The 17268-nt window shown below is 39.0% G+C and overlaps 1 protein-coding gene across 1 annotated transcript in view; it reads right to left on the bottom strand.

Moving 5' to 3' along the window:
- The window catches only part of DTNA (dystrobrevin alpha), a 223754-nt gene that overhangs the window by 30639 nt on the left and 175847 nt on the right, over positions 1–17268 (bottom strand). Inside the window, exons 10-13 of the mRNA XM_059484235.1 lie at positions 14793–14873; positions 12828–12917; positions 7288–7365; positions 6586–6678 (exon numbers count right to left, since the gene is read on the bottom strand). Coding sequence (XP_059340218.1) covers positions 6586–6678; positions 7288–7365; positions 12828–12917; positions 14793–14873 — 342 coding nt within the window. The remainder of the gene's footprint in view (positions 1–6585; positions 6679–7287; positions 7366–12827; positions 12918–14792; positions 14874–17268) is intronic.

Here is a 17268-nt window from a genome sequence, read left to right as displayed (position 1 = left end):
CAGTAAAGGTTGTACAGGATGCTGCTTTGCCCAAAAAAGGGTCGGGGGTGGTTAGGACCATCAGTCCACATTTATTTTGATACTCAGCTTTGTCATGCAGGGGGATAGAAGATAAGAAAATAAAGGTAGTATAGAAAGTAATCTTATGCCTAAGGAGTTGCAGCTGAGCCAATTAGTAGCAATTAGGAACACGCCTGACTTTAATAGGCCACAGCTGTAGCAAATGAGAAGAAGAGTGCTATAAAAGAGTGGCTTGCTTGGTTGAGAGGGGAATTTGGGTCAGTTGGCTACTGTGAGAAGAAGGAAGAGCTAGTGCTTAGAGGAGATGTCCATGAGAAACATCAAGGAGATGTGAAACTCTTGCGATAAAGACACAACAATATGGAACCTTTGTGATACAATGCCAACATTGTCATATCACCCGGAAGACTACTTTTTGGTCAGTGGATTAGCAGGGGCCTTGGGGTTTGTTGAGAAAACCTTTAGAAGCTTTGTCATATTTGCCCCAGAAAACAGTGTTTAGGACAGTTTTGCAGGTCACTTACTAAGGTCTCATAGATCACTGACCTAGGAATTTATAATCAGGCTTTCTCTTTTATTTTTGGTTTCTTGCTATTGGGAGCAAGACTTCAGCGTGTCATGTGACTGTGATTAACAAGTATAAAAACTAAACAGTAATTATGCTGAGTTCCTTTAAAATATTGCACCTTATTATCTTTTGTCCCCCAGGAATATAAAATGCAAATATTTCTCTCATGTTAATGCTTTTCCAACTGTCCTTATTTTAAAAGGAAGCTATTATTTAGTCAGATGAGCAGGAAAAAGGTAATATAGTGAGAACCTTCACTATTTCTAAACATTAAGAATTTTGCAGACAAAAGTCAAAACTAATGAAACCAGAAATCCTTTTCAGAAATCTGAAAAGGACTTAGTTGACCCTGGATAATCCTGGGCTTTAGGATCCTATACTGCATTACTTCTAGTATACATAAGAGAGAAAAAATGAAGTTCCTGAGAAGAGGTGAGAGGAACGTAGAATTGCCATGTGGAATACAAGGTTGCCTGTGGACTTTCCCAGACAGATGCAAGTCTGGCCTCTTTTCTTATCCTTTGGCTACTGTATAATGGTTTTTGGCTGAAGGGAAACAGGAACAAATCTCCCTGCCCATGGGCTCTTCTGGGCATGTAACTGGTTGCTGGCAAGCGAACTTCAAAAGAGTCTGGGCATGGGATTTTATTCTGATTTTTTTCCCAGAAATTGTACCTTGAACTTGAAAAGCTTTCCAGAGGAAAATCACACTTGTACCAAAAGGTCTGCTTTTGAAGAACTGATATATTTAAAAGGAATATTTCTCTAAAACTTCTCAGTGAGTTCATATCCCTGTGTCCTTCAGGGAACTACAGCGCACATGTGTTGTTTGGCCTGATTAAATCCCATGGGATTTACAAGTTATGTTTGAAAGATGAGCAGTGGTTGATATTCACTGATCATGAAACTAAAGCTGGGTGTCATGGGGATTTGCTACAGCTTAGTGATGCAAAAGAAAAGGGACAAACATCATCTTTTTCTCATTCTCATAATAACCTGTGAGACCACAAACATGAAGTTTAGAAAAACACTAAAGCTCTGAAAAGTGAGACACAGAGAGGTTCTGTGTAAATAAAACTTAGTGCTGCAGACATTCATGTATGACCTCTGGTGGTAGATGAACACTGACTTTCTGGTTTTGGTTATGTTTATTTTGTTACATACACAGCCTAATTTTATGCTTACTGAGATTCTGGTGGGGTAACTGATATACCTTTGGGAAAGACCAAAGCTAAAGGCATTTTTCTAAATTTACACAGTTCTGCATCTTACATACTCATGCTTACTGTACTAGTATGACACCCAGAGAAAGAAAGGGGTGAGCAACTCTTGCAGACACATAAAATTATGTAAACTGGGTAACAGGGGTTACTTTTATGACAGTTTAATTAATTTTTAATTTTACCATAATGACCAAAACATTGCATCCTAACAGATGGTTGTGAAGACAGCAAGCATTCAGCATCAATTCTCCTTTTTATGGCAATGTGCAGCCACATCCATCTTGAAAAAATGGATTATGGTTCCACTTGTTGGCATAACCCAATCTGCACCATAGTTCTGAGATGTGAGCTAACATCTAAGCCAACTGCTTTGCTGAGTGAACCAAGCCACTGCAACTTTTTGAGTCTTACTTGTATTTAATGTCTTTGATATATATTTATGTGTGGGTGGATGTTATAAAATAGATGTAGCAATGCATCAAATTTAGTCTATGACTGCTGCAAATCACTAACCCCAAAGCCCTGAAAATTAAATTTCAATGTCTGAGATAAATGATCTTCTGGAATATACCTATTCTATGTGACCATCAAGCCCAGAAGTTTGCACAGCAGCATTAGCCTCGACTGCCAAGAATTTTATGTCTCAGAATTCTCAGATTTACCATAATTCAGTTCTGTTTTACTTCACCAACTTCACAGAAAACTACACAGTGATACAGCAAGACAACTGTACAAAAAAGGTTAAAAATATTATGAATGTGTGTGCAGAATTTGGGACCCCAGGTACCTCAGGCATCCTTTTGAGAGAAGCCGGACATTTTGCATACAAATATCCCAATGTTGTTCCTTCTTTTCTAAAAATCACTGCTTCTCCATTAGTGACCATTTCTTTAAAATCCTTACAATTATTAGCAAGAATTGGTCTGGCACCTATCACCATTCAGATGTAGAGTGAATATCCAATATTAGCACCTGCACAAGGGGACTTCTGTGGTCTAAGGCAGCTCCACTAAAAAAAGGGATCTCAAAACTGCAGGCAAAGGATGAAGAACATGATAACCTATGGGCAAAGGAGTGACTCTGGAGGATCTTTGCTATTTCTCAGGCTTCAGATGTGTCAGACCAGCCTGTTCTGCAGCAGGCAGCTGGCAACAGCTGATGTGGATGTTCCCTGCTGGTTTTACAACTCTGTCACCACTGGTTAGAAAATTCTCTGGTGAAATTTTTGCAAGACAAGTGTCAGTGCAGTTTTCATGACATGCTCTTATTCTACAAACCCTTCCTTAATAAATTATTCGCTATGGAAAATGTGGACAAATTAAAGGGTCGGTTTCTAGGCCTTAGGGCTGTAAAAAAAAAAAAAAAAAAAAGGCATAATAGCAACACACCAAATGTTCTCTGAGGACTGTTTAACTGCCACACTTTCAAAACTGGCTTGGTTTTAAGACACTTTAAACCAAGACAAATCATCTGAGTCTTCTACTACTGATAATTTGCCATTTACTTTAGAATCACTGAGATTTTACCACCGAAATATTGTAACACTCAGCTATGTGGGAATAATCACAAAAACGAACTCTGTTCAAGGGAGCTAAATGTCTACACATTTCCTCTGTAGCAACAGGTCTCTGAATGTTTTTCCTCTTTCAAAGGAAGATTAAACCAGCATTCCCACCTACAGTTCTGCACAGCCCCTTAATACACATTTTAAAATATACCCCAGAAAACAGCTCTCTATGAAACCAAAATAACCTCTTTCAATTTATCTTATTTTTTCTGTACCTGAAAAGAAAAAGACTGAAATATATGGAATTATTATTCAAATCTAGGCAAAGTCTCTATCTTATAAAAATGGAAATTATTTGCAGTTAAAAATTCTTTTTAAGAATCAGACACTAAAGATAAACTAAGTGTCAAATATTGGTTTTAAATACTAAAAAAGACTTTGCAATTAAGCTCTTCAAAACATCTGTCTAAGGGCTAATTTTTCTACCCATGCAGTTACTATAAATAATGAATTACTTCTTCCTATTGTTTATTAATTTGCTCTGGAGTACTGGCTTCTAAGAAACCCTCAAATAGCTTATTAGCCTGTGGTAGAAGGAAAGGAAAACTTGTACTTTTACTTGCAGTATCAAGTAACTGGAGATGAAAAATAAAGATAAGCAGTGAAAATTAATTAAATGAATTAAAAATAGCCTATAAAGCCCAAAATATAAATACTAGCTGCACTTCAAACAAAAACAAAGTTATATTGGGTTATACTAGACTGATGATTAGCTATAAATTAGCCTCAGTATCTAAAAAACCTCTTGTTTTGTTTTTAGATGTTACTGTACAGCTCTTCAGATAATTTTATGTATTATGCTCATGAAGTATCTCTGCAGGTTTTTCTTGCAGATAAAGGTCCAGTTATAATAATTTCTCTTTCCAGCTTTGTCTCCCAGAAGCACTTGAGTTATCTGATGTCTGGGTAGGTGCAGGTAGCATTTTGCAGGCAGATTGAACAGCAGAGCTGGCCAGCTGCAGCCTCCCCTAAATCAGAAGCCACCTCATTTTGGTTAACTGCATGCTTTACTCAGGTTACCAAACCTCCTTAAGGTGCAGGGTGGAATAACTTGAACTCAGCACCATCCTGGCACAAGTGTGTGGGTTTTGAGCAAAGTGCATCCAGCCACTGTGGGGCATGGGCAGGAGAAGGTCAGCTTTGCCTGAAGATGCCACGCCAGACTTTGAGATGCAGCAGCTGAGCTTTCTGCAGAGGTCTCACCTACTCCTCTGGAAACTGGCTTCACACAGGAGCTCTAGGATGGCATGATTTTGTTCTTGTTTTTACCAAAATGTAACCATTCTATTTCTCTACTAGCAGTCTTGGTCCAACAAAGCAGAAAATGGCAGTGCAGTTTATGGTCTGATGCTTCACTAAGACTACTGCCCCTCTAGGTTATGTTTCTGTCAAAATCTAATTATACAAATAACTGAGATTGTTTCTCATTGAGGAAGCTGTGACTGCAGTGATTTAATGCCAGTAATCAGATGTTATGTACTATGCTTTGCATCAGTTGTTTAAACAATTAAGGTTGTTGTCAGTCACTCCCCCATTCGTTTCTCAAAACCAAATAAATGTTGAATATCATGGCATATGATTTGTATATGTATATTTGGAAACAAAGGTGCTATGAGTTGGTGAGGTTGGCTCAAAGCCTTGAGGGAACAGGTTGGAATATAAAGAATAAAATTTGGAGGATGAAAACAGTACAGATGAGGGGAGGGACCCATAATGAGGTCTCAGGAGGAACTGGTAGCCTTCACTGAAGCTAAATTAATTCTATAATGCTTTGCCTGGCAAACCAGCCTAGCACCACCCATTCTTCACTCCCCTCCTGAACAATCCTATCAAGTGAGTCACTCATGGTAGCCAGGGCCACTTTTCCTTCTCCCTGTCACACCAGACTGAGTGGCAGCATATTCCTACCCTCAGCCATGGGTGGGCAATGCCTGGTCACACACATGCCCCCAAGAGCCTGCTTTCACAGCCACATGTCAATATTCCTCCATAAGCCTGATTTCTGGAAGTGCTTCTTCAGGAATGAAATTCCTCTTGAAAATGTTTTTGTTTAGGATAAATGATTTTCATTTTCCTCACTAAAACCTAGTTTGCCTTTTCAACCCTCCACCACTGGCACATTCCAGTGGGCTATAGAGTAGAGAAGCAGATTCAGGACAATGGAGGCAGACGTTTTTATCCACTGGGCATGACAAATTACTCCCATTTTCAACAGAGGGTACATGCAGAAGTGAAATTTTAAAGACTGCAGAGAACCATGAAGTTGCTTATTGCCTCCTACATACTGGAGTAAATGGAGACTTTCTTCTAACCCAGGAAATATTCTGGAGTGGCAGCACAGGAAACTGAAGGGTTTGCTATGAGCAAAATCAACCTCCTGATCATATTTTTGATAGAAACATTGTACAGTTTTCTGCCCAGCACCACATTTTCTAGGACCATATACTGCTCACCACTCTGCTGGTACAGGGCTGTAAAGTCTATGGAATTCTGTTGCACTGGAGAGCTGAGGCAGCATTTCCCTTCCCTGGTGTGATGGGCTGCAATGCCAGCATTTCAAGTGCCAGGACAGCTGATGGGTTTAGGAGACAAAGCTCTAACAATTAACAATGTTCAAGACACCCATTTAAAACCCCTGAGTCTAAATGAAAGAAGGGAAAATTTGTATACAAGATTCAAACAATGCAGAAATCAGGCAGATTTAAAAGCAATGACTGATATATGTAAGAATCAAAATTAATTTCTCTCACTAGGTTAGTAAGATTATTATTGTGATTTAATTATTTATGTACTGTTACAGTTTCTAACTTTCAAGGAAGGTGAAGCTACAAATTATATATGATCTCAAAAATTAATACCTTGAAAACATGGGCTTGTTTAGTTATTGTTGTGTGATGATTTCTGCACTACCACCAAGCCCTGCACTGCCTAGAGCTCAGTATCCCAAGCAACCTGCATAGCCATTCTTAACTCAGCAATTATTTGCAACACTTGGCAACACCTTGCAAGCCTCAGTAGAAAGAACAGCAGCCAGTGCCACAATCCACCAACTTTGGGAGGACATTCCCCATATTCACACACATTCACTTGAGGTTAGTGTTCATCAAGAGCTGCTCCAGCTCATCAGGCAGGGAGGGAACAGGGAGAGCCTCTGGCTGAGCAAGGTGCCTTTGCTGGGTGCCCCAGGGTGCCCAAGCTGCACTAACCGTGCGGGGCTGCTCTGCAGCATGTTGACATAGACCCCGATGAGCACGTGTTCATCAGCCAGCCTGTCTGCAACATCCAGGCTGTACTGCAACCTGCAATAGGGGCAGGGTGTCAGCCAGACAGACAGACACACAGAGAGAGCAGGAGCGAGATTGTGAAACGGGAATCTAGCAATGAATACTTCAGTGGTCTTAGGAAAAAAAAATTCAAAATGAAACAACACACCAAGTGCAGAAATTATTTTGTTATTATTGTAATTTATATGGTTAGTATTTAGTGATTTAAGATAGTAGCAACCCGCTTGATGACAGAGCCAGCCTCAGAAATCAGTGAGACACCAGATCAGGGCAGGGACTGAACTCTGAAGCTGTACCATAGCATTTACTAAAAAATTCAGCAAATCGTGAGGTCAGCATTATTTGGTTTAATATTGTACAAAACCATTAATATAGATATGTAACATACATGACTGACACACTGAATTCACAAGCTGGATTTGCTTGGAAGTGTTTAAGACCTTATGAGTCCAGGTGTACATACATATATTTAAACATGCCTTACTTAGCTCACTGGGTTAATTGCTTATCACAATTTTCTCAGGAAAAATGTATATAGAATATATTAAAAATGGGAGGAATAGAGGAATGTTTTGGTTTAGCTGTGTTAGTGCAATTGAAGAACATACTCTCTCTTTAACTTACCCTTTGCCTTTCAAGAAAGCTGGAGCAGCCCTAGCCAGCAGTTTGCTCTGCTCTACTGCAGTATTCTTGGAAGGAGAGCTAGTTAATAAGACAGGAAAACTAAGAAGAGGGTAAACAGTGATGTCTGAAATTCATTATAGAACAGAGTTTGGAGAAGCTCATTTGAGTGCCCTGGACTGAATAAAAATAATAGAAGCTTTAAAGGAATTCTAGAAAACATCAGGAAATGCAAAATCAGGAATTACAAGTTTCCCCTCCTGTTCTCCAAAAGCAAACTATTAAAGCCTCCACTACAAAAGACAAACAAAATATGCTTCTCTCACAAATGGAGAGATGAAGGCTTGTATTTTCCAGATAGAGTCTGAGATAAACATGGTCTCAAATGCTGCTTTTGAGCTGGGAAAGCTTTACCATACCAGCTAAATTGCTTTTCTCCACACTAACTGTAAGATGGTTTCTATAATCTATGGACAGGCATTTATTTGGATGCAGTGATGGGATACAGCAGTTTAATTTTCAGAAGTACTGTTGTTCTGTTGATTTAAAATAATATATAGGTCACCAAACACACTTTTTTCCTAATTACAGTATTTAATGGATTGCAGTAACTGCCTCTTTCCCAACACTTCAATATCCACGTTAACAAGCTACCACTGGCTAAAAATGAGAAACATTGAAAATGTTTTTTTTTTTTTTTTTTTATGCTGCAGCATTTTTTTGTTTTTAAGAAACAAAAAAATCAAAACAAAATTATATTTTACTTTCTTTTTTTTTTAAATTAATCACATTTTTTTTCATGGGTGTGAAAGCATGGATGCACTTGTGCATCCAGGGGTGTATGGGTCTATGTGTGTGTGTATGTAGGCAGGTAATGTTGCACAAATGTGGTGCAAATCTTCAAAACCTTCAATACTGGGACAAAGAAGGAATTCAATGAGGTGAGATTTGTGTAATTCCCCTCCTTTTGGGAGGGCAAGGTTGGCAGTAGGGTTCTGAAGAGGATGGCACCAAAGGTTGTTCTAAGAACTCAAACCTATTGATTTATAATACATTTGTAAGATAGCTGAATGAAATGCCGTACTGCACAGCAAGAAAAAATGCTTGTTTCACATTTCTCTGCCCACCAGCATGCTACTTGTGTGTATTGCACTTCCACTGGGGCAGAATCCATGCAGATTAACATGTGCCATGCCATCTAGAAGGATGTGTTTTCCACAGGTTTTCTTCCCAGTTACAGAAGGAAAATGCATTCATGGGGTACAGGGTGTGCCACTTCAGCCACAAATGCACCTTTCACTTCTAAAACAACAGATAAGTATGCTGCCACAGTGGGAGACCGAAGGCCCCAGGGCAGATTTTGGGCCTTGCTTTCTAACAGTGTGCCCTCCACCAACCTCAAGTTCCCCTCTCCCATGCTCCAGAGGCCACACAGTCAGGGGGCAGAGACAGGAGAGCAAGGATTACTCACTGAGCAACTGTTACCATGGCCCTTTCCTTTTTAGTTGACTAAGCAAACGTTAATCTTCCAACCTTTTCTCATGAGTTACGTTCTCTCTATTTTTCTGATGTTTGGGTGTCTCCTCTGGACTCCAGACATGCTGGTTAGCATATCCACCCCCGTGCTGCTGCCCTAAACCGCAAGCAAACCTCTAGGCAGATGTCTCCTCCTCTGGAGAATGAGTTTTAATGGCTTTCCACATGATGTTCCAGGGTCAAATGCAATCTAACAATTGTATTGCTGACTTCAATTAGTTTGTGGTTCACTGCAACTCCTAGGTCCTCTTTTAAAATATTTCTATCCATCCAATTATGCTCCCATCTTTTATCTGACTATTTGCTTCCTTGCTACAGCACTTTTCACTTATAATTACTGAATTTCCTGTAATTGATTTCAGATCATTTGGACATCAATTACTACCACTGCTACTGAGCTACTTTTCTTTTATTTAGAAATTGCTCTCCAAGCACTCCTTTCCACAACTATTTCAACCTTTGTACCACCTACAAATTGGATGTATTCACTCTATTGCTTCCATTAAGTTACTATGAGAGATAGTGCAGTGTCTAATTTAGGACAGCTTTCAAGAATCCCAGCAGATGTCCTTCTCCTAAAGTGACAGCAAACTTCTGAAAACCTCATTATTCATTTTCAATGTTCCTCTTTTACTAATTTTCCTATGTCTGTATTTCCTTTGGGTACTTCTGTGTCATCTGGGACTATGTATAAAGCCCTTTTAAGGTCAACCTGTATTGTATGTGCTGCCTCTTTTTTAACCCACTAGATCAGTCATCCTGTCAATGAAATAAATTAGTTTGGTTGATATAATTTGTTCTTGACAAATCTATGGTGGTTATATCTTGTTTATTATCCTCCAGATGCTCAATAACTCTTTTATAATTTCAGTATCTTTGGATACCAAGGTTAGGCTGCCTCCTTTATAATCCCTTTCACCTTTGTCCCCCATTCCACCTTCAATCCTCCTTCATTTGGAAGAGCTGCCATTTGTCCTTCTTGCTCTTCCATATCTTCCTACATCCTCCACATACTCCCCAAAATACAACTAATCATTCTGGCCACAGAGAACTTCCAACTGGAATAGATATTTTAAAGATATATTCCTGCTAAAATGGAACATCTTGTAAGATGCTAAGTAATGCTTCTCCATCCAAATTTAGAGACAAACCTTCCAGCTGTGAGCAGATGTCTATAAAGATACAGACCTAATAATATTGGTGTAAATGTTATGCCCTCATGAGTGTCTACCTGGCTACTAAACAATCAAACATATAAACCTTTCCTTTAGCCAGGTGGAATATTGCTGATATTCTGCTGAAATAAGGCTTCTCATCTTGTTCTGAATAAAACATGTAAAGATAGCAAGCAGTTGAAGCCTACCATGCTCCTTAGAGACAGGAACATGGAGAACAGCAGCAACCAGTATGTTTTGCTCCAAGTTAGCTGATGACCAGAAATTTGGCCTAATCTCTTGTTAGAGGTAGAATATCCTGTTAGTTAGAATACCATTTCCTTTAACTTTAATGTGGAGTTCAAAAAAGGCACCAGCCATTCTGACTCAGCATTGAGTAAGACTCAATTTCTCCTTGGCTATGGGTATCTGATATCACAGTGCATTCTTTCTATCTATCACACAATTGCCAAGTCATTCCAAGTTCACCAGAATGAGTTGCATCACACCATTTATTACAGCTTATTACCTCTTTAGAAGAACTAAATGCATTAGCTGTGAAGGAGGGGCTGAGAAAAATGCAAGAAAAAATATTCTGTTTCATCTTATCCAACTAAGCACAATAATTCAATAGCTTAAAGAAAACATTTATAAAGAAAGAGCAGGACATTGTACCCATTACTATGGCAGCTATATACTTTAAGTCAGCATGACAGACTGCAGCAGGGGAACAAAATTATTCAAATAAGGGGGAAAATTAATTCAGTGTATAGAGTTATTTCTCTTGAATAGACAAAAGTTTCTATAATGCTACGTTTGCTTGTTTTGATGTAACATATCCAAATCACTGGGTTTGCAAGGGCATTACCTATTCTGCAGTAATCTTCCCTTGTTCTGCTGCACTCTAAGCCATTGGAAATTGCAAAAACAATTGAGAGAAACCCCCTGAATATTAGCTACAACAAAAGAATTACAGGCCTTGTGGTTTTAATCATGTTAGCTGTCAACAGCAAATGACCATGATTTGGTATTTGGGAGAAGATCACAGACATTTTTGTTTCTTCTTGTCTAGCGCAAGTGCTTTAAAGCTGTTCTTGAGCTGTACAGAGCACATTGTTGATACCAATTTCCACACTGTATACATTAAGAAGAAAGGTGCTTGTAATTGCTAAGCCAACCTCCTCATTAAAGCTCTCTTATGGACCTGCTGGCTCAAACTAAGCAAACAAGCACAGAAATTTTAAGTGGACTTTAATTCTACAGCAGTTTGAAGAAATTAAAAAGCATCTTTGGGAAAGCCTGAGCCCAGCTTCCTTTGAGCTTTGGAGTAATTGTGTACCCACCTGAAATCAGTGCTTCAGATGCAATTAAAGTGTAAATAGTATATAATGTTCCATCTCTTTTCAACCGCTCCCTGCCATTTGTCACTGCATTTACCAATTATTAAAGATCTTTCCTCTAACAAGACTTTCCATCTTCCCAGTTAATTTCCAGTTTTCACCCCTGTGTCCAGAAATATAGTAGTGTGCTGAACTTAGGAGATGCTATCCATTTCCAGCAGCAGAATGAGCTGGTGTGCTGAATTTAGCATTTGCTGCCACAGGGAGGAACTGGTTAGAATGGCTATGTTCTTATGTGAACACAAGTAGCTGAAATAAATACCATGGGAATGCTGTGAATGACTTTCTCTGCCAAGTCTCCTTTGAATAAACATCCAAATTACATAAAAATGTAACTTAAAGCTATCTGAAACCTCTGGACTAGACTGCAACACAAATTAAAGTAACCATAAGTTATCTGCAGTGAAAACACAGCCAGCAGAGCTTTTAGTGTTGATTACATCCAGCTAGAAATTTTACTCTGAGTTTTTACTCTTCTTATTATAATATGAATAATGGAGTATTTAATATAAAACCAGCACAATTGCAAACAGAGCCATCAAAGTCTGTTTCTATTATGCTCAAGAGGGTGAGCTTCCACTAATGGGGCCTGATTTTCCCAGGGCAATAGGAGCAGTAAAACTTAAAAGAATGAATGAAGACACAGACTGAAGATCTTGGCATTTAGCATATAATTCTTACTGAATTATAGTTAATGCTCATGGATTAACATGAAAAAAAAAAAGGAAATTTCCACATAATTCCACATTAAAAAAAGGTGGGGAAAGTTTTTTGTTCTTATGCAATTGTGTATTTCTTTTATGCAGAATGAAACAGGATCTTCCTTTAGGTCACTGAGATGTGAGGGAATGCTGGACAAAGGGCTCAGCAACAAGAAGCAGGGGTCCAAATCCAGTGCTCACTATAAATGGGAAGTTTTCATTAGCTTCAGGAGGACTTAGATCTGCCTTTCCTGTGGTCATTTTGAAAAGCAAAGCTAAGGGGTCTGGGGAGGGTTATTGGCAAGCAGTGCTCAGGGCAGAACAGCAGCCACCCACAGCGAGAGCTGAGGCAGAAGAAGCTGGCTGTGAGACCTGAAATAATTTCCAGGCTTTTGTGCAAGCCTCTCTCATTCCTTGGTCAAGAACACAACAGGCAAGTCATACACTGATGATGGAACCATAAAGGTGTAGTTTACAAAAGCAATGTTTCCAACTTCCACAGGACACATTAATATTAATCCTACGTGAAAGGGAAAAAAGGAAAGAGTTGTGCTGCGCAGAAGCAAGAGAAGTTGGCAAAGCTCACAGCCAGCAGGAAGTCTATTCAAAAGACTAATTAGAGCCACAGAAACCCTCTAGCCCATCAGAGCCTTCCTTAAAGAATATTTTGAGTAGTTTAGCAGAATTGCTAATGATTTAGTGCATGAGCTACAGAACTACTGCGATTAGTAGGTTAGTGCTCTCATACTGACCGTGAACTGTTGTGAAGCTGATTTACATACAGCTTTATAAGAGAATGCTCATCAGCCACAGGACTGGCTGCATTTATACCCCCAAGTAACCTGAATGATTCAAACAATGAAACCTTGTTAATACCTCAAAAAGAATATACAGAGAGCAGAGTGTTCAGAGAGGGTTTGTAACAATAAATCCAATTTATTTAGAAAGAGTACGACTTGGCTGTTTGTAGGGTGCTTTTTCTTTCCAATAAAAAGATGCAAATTAAATTTCTAAAAGGTGAAAATAAAAATATGAGAATGAGCTGTCAAACTCCTAAAACCCTGCTATGTCAATGAAACAAAAGTGAAAAAACTTCTAATATACAATCAATGTAATTAGTTTACATATCAGGGTACAGTTAACTCTAAAAAAGCCAGAATGCTACCTAATGTAAACTTTTAACTGTACAGGGATGTCACACTATCCACTTCTATGAAGTGTGGGTACCTGTGCTTGAGGGGGGTGGTACTATCACCTGCCTTTAGGGGATTCTGTGTTTCCTAGGGAGTGTTTCAAGGAGTGTTTCCTAGGGAAAAAAAGGAATTCTAACAGTTCAGGAAGCATGTATGTTTAAACCTGATAGTTAAAGACAGTCAGCTACTAAAGAAGACAAAAGTAAAATAATCAGGTATGTTTTACAGGCAAAGAGATACAAGCAGCACAGTAGACAGTGCTGTGAGTGTTACTGCAGGTCCCTGGCCTAAGGAGTGGTGTACTTTTGTTAATCAAGCACAGGGATGTCTTGGGAATAAACAGAAGCATCAGCAACACTCCTAAAGAGTGCTGCTCTTAGCGACCTCTCCTGGAGAGGCTACAAATACATTACCCTGCCTTGCACATAAACCCCCATATATTCCAACTACAGAAATGAATCTGCATTTGCAGTCTCTCTGTATAGGCAGCAGATCTGGCCTTGGGGGCTGCTCTGGAACTGGCTTTCAAAAAGCATCTCAGTCACACCCACTGGCACTGAGACAACACAGAATTTACAGTTTACAACTTGTGGTAACAAAATTCATAAATCAAAGAAGTAGTAAACCATCTACACTCTGACTTTGCAGTGTACACTGCAGGTTTGGTTTCAGTTTTCATGTTAAAATATGTAGCTGTGCATTTCCAGAGATTGTGTTTAGTCATTTGGGAATGCTGAAGCACTGACACACACAGCAGGAGTCAAGCAATAAAATGCACCCAAGGAAGACACATTTCTCATCTTCCCTAAGAGAGCAGGAAGTTATTTTCCTGCCACCTTCTTACCTATGTGCATTTGTAGGCTCACACAGATGAGGTCAGACAGCTAGCAAATGCTACACACATATTTTGGCTGGATGAGCCAAAATATTGAGTTAAAATGTACAGTTAGCTGCAAGCACCTCCTCTTTGGGATTTGTTTCTGATGAGACTTCCCTGGTTTATTTACTGAAGGGTCAGCCACCATATTCCAAGACTACTCTTTCTTCTTTGTTGATTTTAATGAAAATCAGAATGATTTAACAGGATGTCTTGCTATGTCTTGGAAGTATGAAGACATCTCTTTGTTCATCCATATCTTGTGGTATGAGGCATTCCAAGTAGGCAATGGCACATCCCAGTTCCTATTCCCATAGTGCTGTTACAAAATGATTTCTCACCAACAGCCCATTTTGGGTCCCTATGGGAGGGTGCCTGGGGTTGCATGTGAGCACTTTTTAGTGGGTCAGAATGGTTCAAACGAGAGCTGAAATTCAGTGCTCTGCTGTGGGGAGCCTGGGGTGCCTTAACTCCAGCTCTCTGTTCAGATGTCTGGGTGCCAGTCCAAATTACCAAGGCATTTCTCTGCTTAGGTTTAGGTTTGGGTTTGGTGAGAGGGTTTGGGTTTTTTTTTACCCTGTGAGGGAAGATTGAAACTTCTACCACTATCTTATAATGGTTTGATATAAATAAGGATAAGAACTCACCTTCTGTTTGCAAAGGGACTTCCTGAGGGAACAGAATGGGAGAAGAGTGTGTCGTTCATGCTGGTTACAGGTCGGGGGGGCCTGAAAGGCAAAATATCCAGCTGCATTAATTTAGCACCAAAACCCCCTCCATCAGCAACAGTATTTATGTAGAACAGAATGAGCTTGTTTAAAGTAATATGGCAATGGCATCTTCAAAGTAACATTCAACTGGCATCTTCTGCTTCACACAGTAATAGTTTCAAATTATAGATGCTGTGGTTTCAAGAAGTTGATATAAACACACTGGTACTTAGGCCTGGAGGGAAATAATGTCTTTGTGTGTTCTGAGGTGAGTTTTAAGCAACCTGCTCAACTTTTCCCCCCCTGCTTTGGTAGAATAGCCTCAATGCCATTGTTCCTTTCCAGAGGCAAAATCCAGGGCACAGTCCCTGCTTTCAACCAGCCAGGATGAGCACTGGCAGTCAGTGCTCTGTGGCAGCATGGAGGTCTGCAGCATGGAACTGCCAATAAGTGACACATCTTTTCATGAAGTTATTCCTGGTGCTAAGCTCCATGCTGCCACATCCACATAGTGACCACAGTGTATCCAAGCCCTCAGCATCTCATGGAATTTTAAACTGGTTTGATGGCAAAGTTTCTTAATTGGTATATCAAATCCCAAGTCAAAATGTAGAGTATTTACTTCAAGAGAACCCATTAGTAATGATGATTTTATTACTACATTCTTTATTTCCTGCTTTTACAAAAAATGAAACAAGAAGGAATTTTCCTCTGCTTTCTTTTACTGTCTACTCTTAAAAATAATCTGTGTGTAATTTTCTCCTTCTGCATCCATTAGGAGAAATTTCCCCTTTTCAGCAGACTTCTTATGGAACACCGGGCAAAAGATCTATCTGCTCAGGAACAACTAAAAGGTATGTTATTAAAATCACAGGGCTTTCAATCAGTTATGAGCAGAATCTGAAGCCACATTCAGACCTCAGTTTGGTTAATATTCCCTTTAGGCTCTATGGAAGACCTATCTTGCTTTTTTAATTCTGCAGATGTGCAAATTGAAATATGGTAGCCATCTGCAAAATATTCAGTGGGATCCAATTGTGCAAGACAACTGGTCAACCAAAGCATTTCCAAGAAACCCAGTTCTGCATAGAACTGAACTATTACTATATATTTCATCCTGTAACTTCTTATAAAACAGACAAAAATATGGTATTTGAAACATTCAAATGAATTTCTCAGCATGATAATGAAGTTTAAGAAGTTTAAGAAGTTTAAAACTGTGAAAAGAAAGAAGTAGGATGTGGTTTATATGAAAACAGAGTTTTAACTGAACCCTGCATCTGCAGAACCTCAGAAAAACTTCATTTCTGATCAGTCATGAATTTGAGAAGCAGTCCTTTGTCTTCCACATACTTACAAAGAAGTGTTTAATGTTATTTTTTTTGTAATACCGAGATTATTGCAATTTTTCCAAGCTTTTCCTTCAACAAATGTACTAAAGAAGAAAAATACTCACCAAGTATCTCTTTTGCAGCAGAATAAAATGGAAAAGAGATCATTAATTAAATTGTCAGTTCAATATGTATATGGCTCAAGTAATACATTGGACATACTCCATTCTTATGACCCTGAATCTGAAAAAGCATGAGAGCCTCTATGCATAAAAAGTCATTCATCTGTTTACAAAAGCAAAGTTACTCTTGTGTAAAAATGTCTTTAAACTCCAAGACCTTGCTAAGGTTTCCTGATTAGCATTACTTTGTCAATTCTCATAATGAAAAAATGATATTAAGCTAATCCAGAGCTTTCCCAAGGCAAGTTTCCTAAAGGCTGATGCCCACTGTCACAGTCCTGAGGTTCCACTTGAGTATCAAGTGGATGTTCAAACACACAGAGTTGTGTGATATGGTAAGACAGAACAACAGACTTTATTGCAAAGCAAAGGAAATCTCAGCTATTGAGTATAAATTATACCTTTCTGAGGTTATTTTTAAATTCCTGAAAGTGAGTGATTAAGCTTTCTGATAAAAGCAGTACTGAATTAGCTGTCCTCAAGGAGACAGAAAACATTTGGTGCTATTGAAATATGCTATGTTATAAAAGCATGCTATGGCACAACGTATATCCACAGTAATAAACCAAATTAAATAGGAGGAATTTTCCAAAATGCTCCAGGCTGCTCCAAGCTGTTTACACTGATGTCAAAAATAATGCTCCCACAGGCTTAAGATGGAAATGAAGTCAGGACAGTGCAAAATAGATTTGAAAAATATCTCCATGGCCATGCCATTTGTCATCTCTGCTGCCTGGACTTTCTTTCATGTTGCTATTCTTATGTAGAGAGAGGAAAAATGACCCTTTCATCAGTGGGAGGAGTTCTACCACCAGGTTTATGACACGTGGATAACTATTTCTCTAGGTGAGGCTTTAGATGTATTTCTTGCTTAATTCAAAATTTTATGCGGCACCAGTA

Source organism: Ammospiza nelsoni, chromosome 1 (assembly GCF_027579445.1).
Source record: "Ammospiza nelsoni isolate bAmmNel1 chromosome 1, bAmmNel1.pri, whole genome shotgun sequence".
NCBI lineage: Eukaryota > Metazoa > Chordata > Aves > Passeriformes > Passerellidae > Ammospiza > Ammospiza nelsoni.
This window is presented reverse-complemented; position numbering and strand designations above follow the sequence as displayed.